Genomic DNA, 19,850 nt, shown 5'->3' with positions numbered 1-19,850 from the left:
CCCCCATTGAACCCCTCTTTACACATTTTTTAAAGGGTGTGAGAAATAGATGTGAGGAATATTCCTAGGCGGAAACCTTTATTGAATTTGAGTGTAGCTGAGGAGGAAAGCCTTGGGAAACTCAGAGGTAATCAGGATGTGAGAATTATTAAGCCTGATAAAGGTGGGGGGATGGTGGTTATGAATTTGAATGACTATAATACGAAAATGAGGGAGATGTTAGATAGTAAACATTGCATGAAGATCTCATTGAATGAATTAAATGGATCACATCGTAGAGTGAGGGACCAGTTGAACGATTTGTTCATTGAAAGCTCACTTACCATAGATGAGTTAAACTACATGTCGGTCACCCACCCAAGAACCCCCACTATTTTCGTTTTGCCTAAAATCGATAAGACCTTGGTAAATCCTCCTATGCGGCCAATCGTGGATGAGCGCCAGTCTATTACATACCCGATAGCTAAATTTTGGGATATTAAACTGAAATCCTTGTTAACAAATGAAAATTTTATGTGTAAGGATTCCTGGGATTTTTTGAACAGGATTAATAACCTTGACTTTTGTGAATCGGGTGTGTTCATTACCGTGGATGTGAAAGATCTTTATATGGTGATACGCCATGTCACCGGACCAGAGTGGGCGTGTGATTTTTTACTATCTAAGGGTGTGCCCCAGGACAGGATTAATGTCTATGACACCTTTTCAGGCTTGTTCTTAAGAATAATTGTGTCTTATTTGATAATGAGTTTTAGCTTCAAGTTTGTGGTGTGGCCATGGGTTCACCATGTGGGGGTATTTTTGCAAACATCGTTATGATCGAATGGGAGAGAAAATTCCTGTATTAGTCCCAATTCAATGAGCTCTGGTTGTTTGCACAATAACTTCACAGAGCTTAACCTTTTAGATAGAATCAAATTATGTCCTCACATTCCAAACAAATGTTCAAGTCTCTGGAACCACATGAGTTACTAAAGAAATGTAAATGAGAAACTCTTCATTTTTATAGTGGTTTTGTTTGTCTTTTTGGCTTTCCCAGTTAGGGGTCACCACAGCGGAACTCCGGTCTGCTAATGATTGGCAGTAGATTTTTATGGTGCCGAGTTGCCAGCCTGACACCCAACCTTCGGCGGAGGCACGCCCATTCACGCATGTCTTTCAGAGGCCACTCGATCATGGGGAGGACATGCAGACTCCACACAGAAGGCACTCCAGCCGAGAATCAAACAGGAGAACCTCTTGCTGTGAGGCAACAACGCTACCTCTGTACCACCATGGATTCTGGTCATAAAGTGGATTTTATAATTTACAGTAAATATAGTAACTATTAAAATTTGTAATATTTTATAAACAACTTACAATATCTCAACAACCATTCAAGTTGCATACATATTGTCAACAGCATTTTATTCATCCAGCTGAGAGCTTTCATATGAGGCTAAGCAGTTTTGCCTGTTTTACTCGGTTGTCAAGATATTTAGAAAACATAAAAATTATGACAATATAAATAAACATTATAAGGACAGCACGTAATATCTCTTTACCTTCACTAGATAGAAGTCAAATATCAATACAATTGTGTTTGCCTTTGTGTAATCTTTAAGATAAAATCTTTTAATAGTCTGTATGTAGCATGGTGCAAATATGTAATATATGATGCCTAGAAGTATCAGAAGGCTGTAACTGCAGAAATACCTGTAGGTGTTACTGGGCAGTATTGAGTTAAAAAATGGCAAAAGATGGAGAAAGAGCTGACTGTATTCCATTGTAGCTGTTGAAATTTTTTAAATAATTTTAATATTTTTTAATTAAACATTTAGAATAAGAAAAGAGGGCTAAATGATAAGATTAAAGATGGCTGAAATGTGATTCCTGTTTTAAAAATGCATACATCTTATTTTGTATTGCAACAATGACACTGGATATATTACTTAAACAGTTTGTATTTATTTGACTCATAACAATAACTTATGTATATTTTAAACTAGAAGGGTGGCTTTTATGTGGTAACCCTTCTGTAAGATATGAAAATGTTAAGGCTCATTAAAAATTTAATATGCATACCACATTTTATCCTGAATGATGTTACTGAAATGAAATGCAATATAGCTGATAAGGATGGGTAGTGTAATGTAGCAGTTTTATGAATAATTATTATGAATTTATTGTATACGCGTGCACTCACACACACACACATCATAGCCAAGGAGTATGCACTCTGTGTGTTACTGTTGCATACTTAGTTTTCCTTTCATTGTTGAATATACTATTAAAGTATAAACATGCTTTTCTCCACAGATCTCTTTAAAGGCAAAACCATTTTCAATCACTGGTTATCAGGAACATGTTACAGCAACATTACATTTCAATTGGTGTCTGAGGCAACAGTCAATAAAAGCACAGTGGTTGCATACAGCGGGGTAGGACATGAACTGAAGCAACATAGAACAGGTGAGACCTATTTATTGTACAGTATATTTCTTAGAGCTGAGAAAGAGATGTGATAACTTAGTAATGTGCTTCTGGAAGATGTGTTTTCATCATATTAATTTAAAAATATGGTGTCAGTGGGTCCTGGTAGTCCTATAGTCAACTTTCTACAATTTAACATGTAAAATTCCTAATGATGCCATTGCTTTCCAGTGCTATTATGATCCTTATGATATAGCTATAATGTTTTTAAATTTTGTAATGTGGCTAACGTGACTGTATCACTGTGGCCTTCTGATGTCACCCCATAGCCTGTGAGTTATGATTGCTGGAAACTATAAAGTACTAGACGAACAGAATTCTTAGGATAAAGGGAGGACTTTCTTGTTCATAATTACATAATCACCAAAGTCATTTTGTTACAAGATAGTAAAGCATTCTAATGAGGTTATAAACATCATAGTACCGCAGCCTGATATTTTAAAATATAAATGGTACAAGCAAAAGTGCAGAAAAAAATTTCAGTTGAGGTACCTGAGACAGCAAGATGTCTATTTCTTTCAATGACATTTGGAAAAGTGTTCAAGAAAGGCTCAGTACTCCATTAAGTAAAATTACAGTCAATTGTGCCTTTTCAGGTACATCAGTGTAGACAAGTCACAAAACAAAATGAAAAAAAAAATACACAGTTCAACAAAAAACATTCAAACTGGGTTTGATTCCTTTCAAGAATATGTATATTTTAAAACTACATTAATTAGTAGAGTCCTAACAGAATGTATTCACACACTAGGGAGTTAAACCCGAGGTAAAGAAAAACACAAAAATACTTTTTTTTTCAGTTTTTGTCTGTGCTGTGTTGAGTTGAATCCATTTATCCATATTGTCTTGCTTAAGTGTCGGATGAAATAAGTGAAAATAAGTCCATGTTTGAATGTACTGACTTTGAGCTGCACCACTGTGCAGTTCATTAGATGAATAATTTAATGGCTCACTATGAATATTAAAACTATCTCACTATGAATATTAAAACTATTAAATTTAGCCAGAACACCGTTCATTTCCATTCCAAAATAATACGCCTTAATGTGCTGCACTGAAAATTTTAAAAGTAGTATTTTTCTTTTCAATGTTGTTTTCAGGTTTGCACCATTGTTACTGCTCTGGGACTCTCAAGTCCCCAAGTGTTTGTACTTTATGATTTATAACGTGACTAGAACCGAATCCTTTAATCTTAAATGGTAAAGTATTAACTTCTAGGGTCTTTGTACTATCTTTTTAAAGGTCAGAAGGCATTTGTGTTTTTAAAGAAGCATTTTTTTTCATGGGACTGAACTTTGACTTTGTTCTGTTAGAAATTAAACTAAATCTTCCTCTCAAAAGTGCATAAGTCTGCAAAGCCTAGAAGCATTTACCTTAGTGGGACTAGAGTTAAAAGATTCTGAGAGCAGGCAAAAATGCCAGCCACTTTTAAATTCAAAGAAGAAGGACTGCCTTGGATTATTTTAAGTGAAGAAGGATTGATTGTTACAGTCTTTTACTGCTTTACTTCTTGACTGAGTATAGTGGACTGCATCCATGAAAAGAGCTCAAACTAATTTCCATTTATTCATGGAACTGCGCAACTAATATGGGCTTCTGAGGCAGATGTAGATTGAAATTTAGTGCATATCTGTAGCTACTGGTAGTGATAAGCCCCAATAAGCTGCTAGATAGTGTTTAACTGTAGAGCATCATTTGGTTTAAACATTTACTGTGTAATTATTTTGTGCAACTTTAATACTGCTTAGCATTTGATTTACAAATTGCATTGCTGAATTTTATTTATTCCAGGTAGATAGTTTTATTTTTCAGTTCTAAATGCTTGTGGCTAGTTATTTTTGTAGCGTAAAGGTATGTATACATTAAACTTTGTCTAACATCTAACCATGTTCTTGTCTTTAATTTATTCATGTACTCCAGCAGATTTTATCTGTTTCTTCTGCCTCTTAGAAAATATTGTTTTTCTGCTTATAGTAACATAATAAGCCATATATGTCCTTTTATATCCCTGTTATAGTATGCTTTACAATAGGGATCCCTTGCCTAGGGTAGCCCAATGTCTGGATAGTACACCAAAGCCTTTAGGTTGTATTGGGTATGCTGCATGTCACACACATATGCTCCCTGCACTTGGCATAGGGCATAAAAGTAATGTCCGGACATATCATCCTCAGAACCTCTTTGCCACCAGTCCAAACTCCATCTTCAATTATTGGTCTGAACGCTTGTTCATCCACAGGTTACCAAACTGCTTTCAGATAAGTGCCCTGTTTTGTTTTGTTTTGGTTTTTTTTATTATCACTGTTCTGACTTGCTCTGGTTGTTTGTTTCATGCCATCCAGAAAGGGGAAATGCCAGTATGGGAGACAGATTCCCCATAAAGATTATCATGAGCAGTGTTTCTTTTGCTTAGGTCCTTCCCGTGACCATATGTCTTGCGTGATTTACCAAGCTTTCATCCCTAAGACATTGCATAGTCATCTTTCTTCCCTAGCTATTTATTTAGAAAACCAACATCTTAAACTGTTGGCTAAAGATACTATGGAAGGATCTTCCCAGCCTGAGGATTAGCTGTCTGCAAAGAAAAAGATCAAGAAAGCTTGGTTGGATTCTTCTGTTGTACTGCCTCCATGGGATGTCTCTCTTGAGGATAGTGACAGCCCCGGGGACTGCCTGATTTCTTTGTTAGATTCCTCTTCCATGACTGCTTCAGAGACTGGCATGGATATGGCTTCACGCACATACATGGAGGCCTTGCAAATGTCTTCTTCAGATCTTAAGGTTAAACATGGCTGCTAATTACTGAAGGGCCTAGGGGTATTCTTCAGATTTTAGTAAGGGAAGAAATACTGACTAGTATAACTGAATGTCATCTGGGGTCAGAGCCTCCTAAGGTTTTTAGGGCTGATGTCCCTCTGAAAAAGAAGCAAAAATCTAAGCACATTGCACTTGCTCCTAAAGATCCTCAGACTGAATGGCAAAACTTCACTGAAGACCTGTTTAATGCTCTTATGGCTCTAAAGCCTCCACAGTGGGTTTCTGTTCCTGTTCCTCCTTGGCCTTCTACCGCTCTTAACAGGCCAAGGGAGCAGAACTCATCTGATGATGATGCAGATTCTGATGATGAATCTCTGACTTATTCAGATTCCTTCTCCCTTAGATTATGGTTCTAAAAAGGAAGAGTTTGTCACTCCTGACTCTCCTTTTGAGGAATTTCTTTTCTTGATGCTATTTCCTGAGTGATGGAGTTTTTTAAATGGGATTGTGCTCAGGTGTATGATCTTCAGAAGAGGTACTATGAGCTTCTGCAAATGGAGTCTCCTAGGCTCTCTGCTGTTACTCCTGTTCTTGCTGCCCTGCTGGTTGCATTATCCACCACTTCTCAGGCTCCTGATTCACAGCCCTGATAGGTTTTATAAAGTGCCCAATGATTGAAAGTTTCTTTATAAAGGCCCCCTCTGCCGACCTTTCTGTCATGTCTCTGATAAGAACTCTATCAAAAGGACACTGACCCTGACTCCAGAAGGGAAGTCAGTACTCAAATGAATCAAATGGATGTCAACTGTAAACCAACAAAGTTTATTCACAGTTGACATCCATTTGACTCATTTGGGTACAGACTTCCCTTCTGGAGTCGGGGCTCAGTGTCCTTTTGGAGGAGTGCAAGTTTTCCCTTTCATTGTTTGCTTTCATTTCTTTCCATTTTTTTTTTCATTGGTTGCCTCTGATAAGCCCTCAAAACTGTTGCCTTCTACAAAGTTGCTTCCCTCTGACAAGGACAGCAGAACTATGCAGAGGTTAGGATTAGAAAGTATATACTTCTGCTACCCTGGCCTTTAGAGCTCTGAACTACCAGACACATATGACCAGATATGTTGTGGCTGTTCTCTCTCAGGCTTGTCAGATTATTTCAGATCTTCCTGATTCTGAGGGAAAGGTCTCTGCCCTTTCCTGACTATGGATATCTTCTGAGGTTGTTAGCCATACTATTAAAAGCAGCTATGATACCACTAAAGTCTCATCTAGGGCTGCTGATTTTGCTTCCGTTTTGAGGAGGTATGCCTGGCTCAGACTTCAACATTTGCCTGATGATATCAAGTCTAAACTGATAGATATTCCTCTGGATGATAAGTATTTGTTTGGTGTTGCTGCTGCTGCTAAATTGTTTAATTCCCTGCAAGAAAAGGATAAGGCTTTATGGGATTTGAAACATATTTTTGTTTCACTCGTTCCCAAATTTCAAAGAAATTATACTAACAAACCTGTTTTTGTTTGTAGGTATTCTCAACCTCCCCACAAAGACAAGAAGGGTGGTAGAAGGACACCTTCTGCTAAGGCTACCCATATTCCTCCTAGTCAGAAATATTCTTTCCCTGACAAACCAGGTGCTGTCTGGCTATCCTTGATCTGCTCACTAAAGGCTCCTGGGGTTCTTTTCATAAATTGCCAGGGATATTACATGGTTTGGAAATTTCTTCCCCCCTTTTTGGGCATTCCTCAGCCTCCTCAGGAACAACTGCCCTTTTTTCCAAAAGTACTTCAGGGCTCAAGTACTCAGGGAACAGGTCAAGAAGTTCCAACTCTCTAGAGGGGGAAGGGGTTTTACTGCAGGATGTTCTTGGACCCCAGGAAAAAAGGCAACCAAAGACCCATTCTGCATCTTTCGCAGCTAAACCCCTTTTTCAAGGCTCCTTCTTTTCAGATGCTATCTCTTCAAACCTTGTTTCCTCTACTCCTGCAAGCTTTTCTCATTTCCCTGGATCTCAAGGATACTTATCTATATATTCCCATTCATCCCCTTTTCTGAAAGTTTTACATTTCTCTGTTGCTTCCTGGCATTTTCAGTTCTCTGCTTTGGCCTTTGGCCTCTCTTCTGCCCCAAGGGTCTTCACCAAATACCTCACTCCTATGATTGCTTTCTGCAGAATGAGAGGAATACAGATCTTTCCTTACCTGGGCAACCTGCTCATTCAGGCCTCTTCTCCAGAGATTTTACTTCAAAATCTTCACTTTAATATTTGTCTCCTGCAAAGCCTGAGGTTTACTGTAAATTTCCAGAAATCTTTCCTGACTCCTTCTCAGGATCATGTTTTTCTAGGGTGCAGGCTCCAGACTGTCAAGTGCTGGCATCCCTGCCTACTCCCAAGGCTTTAACTCATTGTTTTCTTTCAATTCCTTTTCCTCTGGCTTCAATTACACCCAGGAAGTTTCTGATGGCTCTGGGTTACATGGCATCCACCATTCCTATGATTCCTCTGGCCAACCTCCATATGAGAAACTCACCTTTTCATCTTGAGTTACTGGAACATTTTGTTCATACAGGCCTAGATCTTACCAAATTATTAATTCAAGAAAATGAGAGATGTATGGTATGATATGAAGAGGAGATTGCAAAATGAGTATAGTTTATTATGGCAGATCTTGAATTTTATAAATACAAATCCATTTTCAACCTAGTGTTTCAGCAGATTGACACAAAATTGGTGCATATTAAGAACAGGAAGGATAAGAAGCTACTTAGGGACAACACTGAATATCATAATAGAATTGTGTATCCCAAACCACCCTACACTGGTCGAGCCAAGTCGAATAATTGGGTAAGCTATAAGGACAACATTGTTCACAGTGATGAAGTACATCACAGTGACTTCCCTTTAGAGGAGGTACCCCTGAGAAGGTTGGATAGGATAGCCAACCGGGAACACCGACCCATACAAGGACAAGGGAATTCCTACCCAACGAGATCAAAGGGTCATTGGAACAAGAGGAACTGGAGTCACTCAGCCAAGAAATGATAAACATCAATGACGGCTTTTTCCTTCACATCCAGGTACAGGTGTGGTGAATATTACTTCTTTCTTTGGTTTCCATATTTATAATTTCTCTGACTTAAACACAGGCCCTGAGCACCATAGTCTTTTCCTTAAAGGATTTAATTTTATTCCAGCACCCCGAACATGGTGGACACTGTACTTGATTTAACACTTTTTACACATAAACTCAACTTTCGTGTACTGCTTGGTGAATCTGATTCCTCTGTGAACGAGTTTAGAAGGAGGAATTTGGCTAATTCCCAATGCACCCTGTCACACAAATTTCTGAAAAGTCTTGTGAAAAAGAAATTAGAGAACATTTCAATGGGAAGAACAGGAATAAATGTTATAATTCTTCCAAGGCTGACAGAGATGTTTTAAACAATATCATTAATGATAAGAACATCTGGTGCATGAAACCTGATAAGGGACAGGGATTAGTCATTATGGACTGGATGGACTACACACGTCGAATTTATTTGTTAAATGATAAGGATGAGAATGTTAAAGCCAAACTGACTTTGGAAACCACTGTAGTTTTCTCGGATTCACTTTGGAATCTTAAAATACTGAAATGTCGAATTTCAGTATCTCGAGACCAAAGAATATCTAACCCGGAAATGTTGAACCCACAGTACTGATGGCGTGTTAGGTGAGTGTGTTCTTTTTTAAGGGTTTTGGGAAGGATTTGTGTGTTTGTGAGTGTGTCAGCGAGTGTTAGGTGTGAGTTAGGGTATGCAGGTGAGAGTTGTGAGAGTGTGAGTGTGTCAGTGTTGAGAGAGGTGTTGTTTGTATCTGTGTGATGTGTGTTTGTGCAAGGGGGGTGTGGAATGTATATTGGTGGGTTTTGTGTGTATTGGTGTTTAGAGTGACCTCGGAGTTAGTATATATAAGTAGGGGGGTGTGGGGGGTGCGGCCCCTCACATGGGGGGTGCTGGGGGCTTGCCGCCTGCATATAGTAAGGGTAGGTGTGTGTGTTTGGATGTGTGCGTGTGTTGTATATCTTTTTTGAAAGTGTCAGAAGGTATGTGTATTTGCATTTGTATGTGTTGTGTAGTGTGTACTGTGTGTCTTCGAGATTTTGTTTTTTGCGGTTTTGTGGTTTCAGTAATATGGATTTTCAGCTTCATGGTCTCGAGATACTGAAATGTGATATTTCAGTATTTCAAGATTATGAAGTGAATCCAGCCTTCTCATATGGAGCCACAAAAAAAATGAGACTAAAGATTTTTGTCTGGTGTCTTTCTCGTAACCTGGATCCGGTTACTGTGCATGTTCCTTTGGTTCTCTCTTATTAGTGTAAATAGCTCAATGCTGGTTTGGCATATTCTTCTGTTAAGGCCCACCAGTCAAGTTATTTCTGCTTGTCTGCCTTTGACTTCCCCTTTGACCTCTATATCTGTGGGCAAACTGTTTCTTAATGGCATCCTTCACATTAGGCCTCCTAGAAAGCCTGTTGCTCCATTCTGGAACCTTAATTTTGTTTTAGAAAAATTACTCAGGCACATTTTGAGCCTGCTGCTTAAGCTTCCTTACAGCATTGTTATTAGAAGACTGTTCTTTTGGCCCCAGGGTTGCCAGATTTCCAACCAGCCAGGTCTTTCACGGCAAGTCAAGACCAAAAAAAAAAAAAAAGGTCTTTAATGCAGAACAGAGTTCCACATTAAAAAACAGTAGCTCTGCACTAAGCACAGAGCTTCTCGTGTTTAATACATTGCAGTTCCGCATTCAACACAAGTAGCTCCGTGTTTAGCGATTTTTGATTGGCCCGTATACTGGCATACGGGCCAATCAAAAATCGCTAAACACGGAGCTTCTCGTGTTTAATGCGGAACATTGCAGTTCCGCATTCAACAGAAGTAGCTCCATGTTTAGAGATTTTTGATTAGCCCGTATACCGGCATACGGGCCAATTAAAAATCATGAAACACAGAGCTACTTCTGTTTAATGTGGAACACAAGAAGCTCCATGTTTAGCGATTTTTGATGGCATACGGGCCAATCAAAAAAAAAAAAAAAAAAAAAAAACAAAGAGGAGGCTGGCCGGGATTTAAACCGGCAGGGCGAGACTCGGGATCAGGCTGCTGATCTCGGGACAGTCCTGCCCAAATAGGGACATCTGGCAACCCTGTTTGGCCCTTACTTCTGCCAGATGGGTGTCTGAGCTACAAGCCCTCATGGCTGTTTCTCCTTTTTTGTTTTTTTCATAAGGACATGGTGTTTCTTCATACTAATCCTTCTTTTATGCCCAAGATGGTTAATGAGTTGTCTCTTAATCAGTCTTTTTATTTGTCCACTTTTTTCCATTCTCCACAGTCTGCTAGTGAGAGGGTTCTGCACACCTTGGATCTGTATAGACAAGTCAGATATTATTTGGATAAAACTAAAGCTATTTGTAAATCTGAACAGCTTTTTGTTTCTTTTCATCCTAGATCTTTAGGTTGGGGTCTTTCCAAGGAAACCATTTATTCTTGTATTTCTAAAGCCATTTCCTTTTGTTATTCCTTCCATGGGAAGAGCCTTCCTTCTTCTGTTAAGGCTCACTCTACCAAGGCTGTAGCCTCTTCTGGTGCTTTTTTTCAAGGGTTTGGTTACTAATTCTATTCTTGAGGCAGCGATCTAGAATTCTGCGCTTAGCTTTACCAAGCAATATAAGTTGGATGTGATTTCTAGGGCCAGAGGTGGTTTTGCTAAGACCATTCATGGCTTTTTGAGGGCTCTGCTGGCCCTTTTTTCTTGAGCTGTTATACTCTCTGTATTGGAAAGAATACTGCAACAGTGATATGGAAGGACATAGTATAGTTGTGTAAAATCTTACCATAACAGTAATGTCCTTCTCTTCACTGTTACAGTATTATCTCCCTTCCTTCTCCCCTGATCCTTTTTCCTTCTGGATGCACATGTTACCTGATAGTATTCTTAGGCTGTTATTCCAACTGAGGCTTTTTCAGTTCTGAGGATGGTATGTCCAGATGTCATCTTTATGCCCTATGCTGTGCACAGGGAGCATACATGTGATGTATGGTGTACCCATTACAACCTAAAGGCTTTGGTATACTGGCAAGACGTTCGGCTACTCTAGGCAGGGGATCCCTATTGTAAAGGATACTGCAACAGTGAAGAAAAGGACATCAACTTTTATGGTAAGATTTTACACAACTGTACTTTCTACTTACATTGTCTGCCATTTACCTAGCAGTGTGAAACCTTTTAGCCATCAGTATGCTTTTGTTCCACTTCTCTACCATCTTCACTTACTTTATCTACCATTTAGACTGCATTGTCCTGTTTACCTACTCCTTTACTTCTTATGGTAGCAACTTAAACAGTTTATCTACTTATTTCAACTTGTTTTTAACATTGTGTTCTTCTGATCTATTCCTCCACTGCTAAGGGTTAAAATACAATTAGTTTTCCAATAGTGCTTCATCTATTATTTAGCCTTATTTTCATTAACTATCCGACAATAACTAGTGTACATACTTTACCTTCAGACATTTCTGATTATTGATTAAGCTACCATGTCACATTTTTCTGCTTATAATAGTAGATCTGACATTGTCAATCTTCATTCATTCTTGGCAGATGGGTTCGGTTCCGATCTGTCGGAACCAACTTGGCCATTATAGATAGCTTGTCCAAAAACGAACAGGGGTCCAGTACCACAAATGAAGTGCAACAGTCGATTTTTAATAACTTAAAAAGCAAATAAATGAGCGCTTTCGTCTGAGACACAGACTTCTTCATAGCTTGTGCCAGTCAAAAAATTCTCAAGCTAAGTGTCTACCCACAGCCCTCTTCCATTACCTCAGATCTCATTTGACGTGCTGAAAATTGGACACGTCAGCCAATACTCTCAGCTAAGTGCTTTGAATTTTTCTATTTGATTATTGTTGTTTCTAGCGATTGTTGCTAAAGGGTCTCTGTTTTTTCTTATCGGGTAGTTTTTTGTTCCTTTTGGTGAGTGTGTGATTGTTTTCCGCTGGTTCTGCTCCACCCTTTACCATTTACCATCATTGGTATCAGGCATTCCCTTCCTTTCCTTTCTTACTGTTGGTAGTCTTTAGATACCATTGTTAGTATTCTTTTCCCTTCACTTTCTATCCCCTTTGGGTATTTCTACAATACCATTGTTGGGAGTCTTGTTAAAAAAAAATTATTTCATTCACGTTCCCCTTCTTTCTGTGTGTCGTGTGTTTGACTGTGTGAAAGAGTTGATTTCAATATGCCAAAAAAACAAAAGGGGACATTCGGCTTCAATCAGTGTCAGGACTGTGAAAGAAAGATGCCCAACTCAGATGGACATCTTTCTTGCAAGTGCTGTTTGGGTGCCCCTCATTTGGACATTACTTGCAAAATTTGTCAGAGCTTTAGAACCCATATTTTAGCAGAGAAGTGCAATAAACTTGTCTTAAAAGGCTTGTTCAAATGTTCTTTCAATGAAGATCTATCTAAGGCTGACACTTCAAACTCTCTAAAGCCAGACATTAAGAAAAGAAGCCACTCTGTGCCGACCTCTCCTTTGGCACATGAAGTAAAGTCCCAAAAGCCACAGGTTCTGATCATATCTTCAAAACCAAAAGCCAAAGTACCATAAGTGACAGTATCAACACCTTCGGCACCAAAAGTGACTCAATCTCCATTGGTGCCAATGGTCATTGAACCAATTCAAACCTCCTCAGTGCCAATGAACTCTTCGGCACCAACAGTAGTTTCTGCACCACCATCACTTTCCTCTCATTTGGTTTTGGCTTCCCCTTCTGAACAGCAGAATATGGTGCCAAAAGTTAATTCAATAATAATTCCCAGGACCAGATATTCCCCTTCAGTAGACCCATTCTTGGGTCAACAACCCAGCCCTTTTTGGGATAGGCCTGAGTCCCCTTCAGGAATTTCGATCCATTCTTCCAGGAGTCTCTCCAAATTGGATGTAGTTAGATCAGTGGACCAGCTTATGGCAGCCAGGGGTCTCCCCACACCTTTACAGCCCTCTCTCCCACTCATACCCAAAGCTTCCTCTCCAAGAACTCCACCAGTTTATCCTCCTTCAACCTCCTTTAAAGGTTTGGAGCCCTTCACTTTGGTGCTCCTGGTACCAGCTACCTCGGTGCCAATGCTGGACCTCACCTCATACCAGAGTCGACTCTGGCATCTTCAGCTCCTTTCAATCCATTGCACACCTGGGACCATGGTTTGGCTGTCGTTTCTGAGACCCTTAGTACAGTCCTGGTTGTTTCCACGGTGCCATCTACAGCTCTTGGAGCCAAGACAGTTTCAAGCCCTCTCCCGGCTCCTGCTCTGGGTGCTGGCTCATCGGAGAGGGGTGTGACCCTGGTTCTGAGGTTGTCTTTCTAGGTTCTGGGCTCCAATACCTCTTCAGGCAGGCCTGCCTTCCAGATTATGGAGAGCTTTGGCCTCAGCAGGCTCCCAGCTGGCTCCATCCTTGTTGGATTGCCATATTTTCATATCCTCTGGTTCGCAGCTGTCACAATCTACTACATCTGGACAGTGGGCACAAAAGCTGCAAGAAACCCTGGTTCAGGGTTCCCCCTCTTTGGAGTCTTCTACAAAAATTCTCCCTGAGGAGCCACCCCATAAGGACGTGCAAGAGGAAGCACATCAATTCTCCATAAGAATCCATCACTGAAGACATAGATTACAATAAAGGGGAAGGTTTCTCCTGGTCACCCCAGAAGATGTCTCCTTTGGAGACATCCTGTCAATACTGAAACAGAGGGGTGATTGGAAGCCCTCATACCCATCTTCTGAGGAATCTGTGTTCTTGCAAGCTTTCTGTCCACGCCTCTCTACTTCCTGGGTGACCTAATTAAGCTGACTGTCCAGCGGGAGTGGAAGGCTCCTAATTCCATAGAACCCATTCCCTGGAGGCTGGAATAAAATTTTAGCATCCCCAGAAGATTAAGGGTCTAGCAGTGGCCACCAAGAAAGAACTCACCGAGGAGAGTTCTACTGTCCATCCTCCTAACCAGGAGTCTAAGATGATGGACAGATTTAGGAAACAGGTTTTTGTCTCATCGACCTTCGCCATTAGGTCCTTGAACTGCTTGGCACATTTTACAACACTCCAGAGGGATCTGACAACTGAGCTTTCAGACACCATTACAGGATCTCTGTTTGATGAGGTTCAGGACAAGGTTGCTTCGCAACTTGCCACCCTAGAGTCTATTTCAAACTTGTCCTTGTGGCTCATTGCCCATGCAGCCAAAGGGACATCTAGGGCAGTGGGTACAGGTGTTGCCATAAGGCAACACACCTGGATGTGCTTGTGTGACTTCACGGAACTCTTCAAAGTCTTCCTTTGTCAATGCTGTGGTTGACGCATCTCTTTGTTTGGCCCAAAATTTAAAGACATGCTAGCCAGGTGTGAAAAGGACATCTGCATCTGTTTTTCTACTCCTCAGCAATCCTATTCTATGAATCAAAGGAGTGGGAAAATGTTGTTCAAAAAATCCCAAGGGCCTTTTAGTGACACACGTGATGAGTATTCCCCCTGGGATGGGGTGGACTCTTCTAGTAGACGTTCTCCCCATTTCGGAGGGGGCCCATTTAACCAGGGCTCCAGAGATACCTTTTCTGGACAACCCTACCAGCGCTTCTGAATGGAGGTTTGATTGCTTACCTCTGGAAGCAGTCAGGTGAAGATTTTCACTGCACTGATTTACCTGGCTTACAACTTCAGATTCCTGGGTGCAGAAAATTATCACCAGAGGTTATCACATCCCATTCAATCATTTTACAAGACTTCAGAAATACATCCCCGATGTTCTACCCAGTCAGAGGGCCCTAGCAGCAGTAGAAATCCAAAAGCTGCTTCTAAAAAGAGTCATCCATAGGTTCATAGGTTCATAGGTAGGTACTTGGCTATCTGCCTGAAGGTATATATAAGCCTAGCCAGAATGTGTTGGCTTTTGCTACCCCCTTAGATTTGTTCCCTGTGCCTCTGTCCAGCAGAGCCACTGAAGTAATCCCCGGGGTAAACTTTCTGTTTCCCATCCACTCGTCAAGGTTTCTCTTGAAGAGTGTTAGTGAGGAGCTCTGCCTAATGTAGACTGGAATCTTGTTCCAAAGCATGGGAAGTCTCCGTGACAGGAATCTATCCCTCCAGCACGTCCTATTTATTGTTTTGGTGAGGTTTACATCCCTAGACTGTGTGGCTCGAGGGGATAAGCTTTTCCTTAGGTGGAGCATGTCGATCAGTTCTTGGTTGGACATGGCCTTGTATGTCAGGCAGAGATCACCTCTGAGTAGGCAGTATGCAACCGAGTACAGCTGGAGTTTCTTCAGTCGAGCTGCATAGGGCATCTGTTTGAGGCCAGTGATCCTCTTGGTGAGGTACTTCTGTGGTCTTTCCAGCTGTTGCAGGTGTCTTGTAAGATACATCCCAAATGGGGCATTGTACTCTATGATGGGTCTGATGAGCAATGAGTTGAGAGGCACAATGACCTCTTTTTATCTGGATGCAAACACTTTTGTGATAAGGTGTGCCACATAGAAGGATTTTCTAACCACTTTGCAATGTGATTATCAAAGGAGAGTTTACTATCTACTTGGGTCCCCAGATCCCTTATTACGTCTTCTGTATTTAGGGGACTACCACCTATGTGGTAGTTTGTGGGTACTTTGAATTTTCCAAAGGGGATGACTATGCACTTTTTGGCATTTAGCTTGAGGCCATGATTTTGACCCCAGGTGTCCGTCTCAGTGAGACCCTTTTGGAGGATGACTGTGTCAGCCAGAGAGTCAATTATAGCCCCTAGTTTGCAGTTGTCTGTGAACTTGGTCAGCCATAGTCTTCCTTTGCTTGCCTGTACCTCTGAGAAGTATATACCGAACAGGAGGGGTCCTAGGACTGAGCCCTGGAGAACGCCACTTGTAACCGGTTTAGAGTCAGACCTAGCTCCCGCAACTCTTACCATGTGGGTTCTGTCTGTGAGCCAGTTAGCAACCCATCTTGTGACATAGGGGTTTATGTTCAGGCTGGTGAGCTTGTTTATAATACTAGAATAGGGAATGGTGTCAAAGGCCTTTGCAAGGTCTAGGTAGGCTGTGTATACCACCTTTCCCTCATCTATAGCCTTGGTAACTGTCTCAAAGAAGTCCACCAGGTTTAGGAGGCATGATCTGCCCTTACCAAAGCCGAACTGGGTAGGGTCCAGTATTTGGAGGATCCCAATGTCTCTGTTAATGAGTTCCATGATGATGTGCTCCATAGCCTTGCAGACCAAGCTAGTCAGGCTTATAGGGCGATAGTTCCTGGGGTCTGTTGTGGCTCCACCTTTGTGGACCGGAATAACCGTTGCTGTGCACCACTCTATGGGTACGTAACCTGTGGAGAGGCTGAGTTTGAACAGTGTGTTTAGGTGAGGGGTTAGTTCATCTTTGAGCTCATGTAGGATGCAGCCTGGGATACCATCCGGTCCCATTGATGCTGTGTTTTTGGCTTTGGAGGGGGCTGTTTTAACCTGAGTGTCTGAATTCAGGAGCCCTACATTTTTCTGGTATGGTTATGGGCCCTTTTGGAGGTGAGAGGGGAGTGAAGTTTGTGCTGAACCTGTCTGCCAGGATGTTGGCAATATCGGTCAGTTCAGTGTATTTTGTACCATTCTGCACAACTCCGAGCAGATCTGAGCATTGCCGCTTAGATTCTTGACATAGCTTAAGAATGCCTTGTGGTTATCTTTGGAGTCCTTGGCAATTTTTCTTTCAAAACTTGCCTTGGATGATTTTATGAGGGATTGTAGTTTCTTGCTGATACTGATCAGGGATGTCTTCCCTTCCTGGGATTTTACTCTATTCTGTACTAGTTTCCTCCTATTGTATAGCTTGTTTATGGCAGGAGTCCACCAGACTGGTTTCCTTTTCTTGGAGGAGTGAGGCTTGGTTTTGCTTGGGATAGCACAATCCATGCATTCTTGTAGGTGCCTATAGAATGCATTAGTATAGGATTTTGCAGCTTGGACAATGTTATCCTTTAGCATGGGGGCTTTGAAACTTTCCACCTCGGTCTTAAGTAACGTGAAGTTTGCTTTTGAAAACTTTTTCACTGTGGTTTCCTTGTCCCGGAGTGGGGCCGGAATGTGGATATCCAAAGTGATTTGTTTATGTTCATATCTAACCAGTGACGGGTTGACCTCCGGTGTGGAGCACCGGTCACCCATGTTAGTGATGACAAGGTTCAGTATGTTGTCACCTCTGGTGGGAGTGTTGACCAGCTGATCCAGGACGTTTGAGTTTATAAATTCTAGGAAATGTTGGTCAAGGGAGTTAGTACTTGAATAGTTCTCCCAATTAATGTTTGGGTAACTGAAATCACCCAATATTAGGGTGTTTGGTAGGACCTTTATATTTCCCAGTGTTTCCAGAAATGTGGAATGGGGGTCCTGGGTCGTGGTGGGTGATCTGTAGCAAGCTACAATTTGAATTGCAGTTTTGCCTGTTGTTAGTTGCACGTGGATGATCTCTGAAGCATTGTGCTGTGCCACTAACCTGGAGGTGTGGGTATCCTTGATGAATATGGATACGCCCCCGCCTTTTGTATTTTGGTCTGGGTTCTGTGGCTGAAATGTATGGTATGAGTTGTAGCCTGGTAATGCTGGGGTGCTCTCTGGAGCCTTAAACCAGGTTTATGTTACTGCACATATATCGATTTTCTCCATACTGAGGAGTGCCTCGAGTGCGTGCATTTTCAGGTTTAGACTTCTGGCATTGAGTAACATTACCCTCAGATTTTTGTTACTTGTGCTATTTATGACGGTGGATTTGTCTTTTGAGCCTTGCCTAAAAAAAGGCACTATGGGGTGGCAAGAGCCTTGGCCAGTATTCGAAAGCCTAAGGGTGACAGGTGCAAGCTATTTCTAGCGATGCAGTGTGGCTTGTTGAGCATGTCATCCCAGGCGGACAGACACTGGATCCCCTTTGAATGACACCAGAAACTTAGCCAGTTGTTGAAATTGATAATTTTTTCTTTATACTATGGTATCATCCTTTGTGAGGGTAGGATGCTACTTAGGGTCAGGGTCATATCGGCCTGGGCTACAAGATTAGAGAGCTCTTCCATGTCTCTTTTCATGTAGTCCAGGGAGGTACGGCTCAGATCATTCACACTATGATGGACAATGACAGAGTCGTATTTGTACTTGTTCTCTAGTGACCTGAGTGCTTGTGTTATGTGGCGGATCCTCGCACCCAACAGGCAGCTAATAGTAACCTTCTCCTTATTCAACCTAGTGAGTGGGACATCAGTGTGCCTGACTATAGAGTCACCTATTACTAGTATGTTGGGTATGTTATTTTCCCTTAAGGGCTGTGATTGCATGGCACACTGATTTTGTGAAGTATGTGTTTCATGATTTGTGTTGGGAGTGGAGGTTGCTTGGATGTCTGCTTTGGAGGTCTCTGTTGCATTTGCAGATTTTTATTTAGAGCCTCTGAGTATGTTTTTGTGTATTTATGTGTGTTTTTTGCCAGTGCTGGTTTAATGGGTCTATGCAAGACTGGTGGTGCGATGCAAGTATTTCCCTTCTCCTCTTGACTGTCTGATCCAGCCTTGGGTTGAGAGAGTTTAGCCTCCAGTTTGGCTGTATAATTGCATCTCTCACATATATTACTGTTTGGTGGTAGGATGAGATGGTTGTCTGTGTACATGAGGCAGTTGTAACATTGCCTCAAAATGCCCAGATTCACCAGTTGGACTGGAGAGTATGCCTGAAACTGCCCTTTGGACATGCCTGGGTAGGTACAGTGAACTGTTTTACTGAATGGCTGGTAAGGTTGAATAGAGAGCCTTGTCCTTCTGTACAGTATAGGAGGGTCTGTGCCAGGGTTTATAAGTGCTTGCTATGAGTTTTGAGCAAGTGCTGGGATGAGAAATGAATGGATTGAGTGCTTAAGTTGAAAGTTTGTCTAGTTCTGAGGGAAAAATTGAAGAGGAGACTTTGTGGAGCCGGGAATAGTTATACCCTAGCTGCCTGGTGTGCAAAACCGGGCAAATGTGGTATTTATAGCAGGGAAATGAAAGAGATAGAAATTAGCCCAACATGGCCAATAAACTACTAATTTCTGGGCTAAAACCACTCCTCCAGGGACAGATAGGCTGCTCAAAGCTCCCCTCTGTCACAGCTGAACAGAGAAACTTCCTTCTATCCAGGTAAGGTATGGGCAAACACAGAGATTTGTAACACAGCCCTGAATTTAGCACTTAACCTGAAGAAGTCCCAAAAGACCAAAAAGGATACGGATTTTACTCAAGATTCTTTAGTGCCAAAAAAAGACACAGGACTGGAGACCGATTCTGCATCTCAGCCTACTAAACAAATTTGTACAACAGACAAAATTCTGGATGGTCATGGTTCAGTCTATCCTTCCCTACCTGGAGAAGAATGATTGGATGTGCTCGATAGATCTCCAAGATGTGTATTACGATGTAAAGATGGACAAGCGCTCCAGAAGATATATCCACTTCTGGTTAGGAGCCAGGCATTACCAATTTCGAACACTGCAATTCAGTCTCCCTTCAGCCCCCAGGGTGTTCAACAAATGCATGGC

The 19,850-nt window shown here is 41.4% G+C and overlaps 1 protein-coding gene across 4 annotated transcripts in view; it reads left to right on the top strand.

Moving 5' to 3' along the window:
* Positions 1–19,850, top strand: part of PTPRO (protein tyrosine phosphatase receptor type O) — a 1,723,724-nt gene that overhangs the window by 647,060 nt on the left and 1,056,814 nt on the right. For all 4 annotated transcript variants that reach the window (XM_044088440.1, XM_044088442.1, XM_044088441.1 and 1 more), the window contains exon 4: positions 2,299–2,451. In XM_044088440.1, coding sequence (XP_043944375.1) covers positions 2,299–2,451 — 153 coding nt within the window. The remainder of the gene's footprint in view (positions 1–2,298; positions 2,452–19,850) is intronic.

This window comes from Protopterus annectens, chromosome 11.part0, assembly GCF_019279795.1.
Source record: "Protopterus annectens isolate FY-2018-M chromosome 11.part0, PAN1.0, whole genome shotgun sequence".
NCBI lineage: Eukaryota > Metazoa > Chordata > Ceratodontiformes > Protopteridae > Protopterus > Protopterus annectens.
This window is presented reverse-complemented; position numbering and strand designations above follow the sequence as displayed.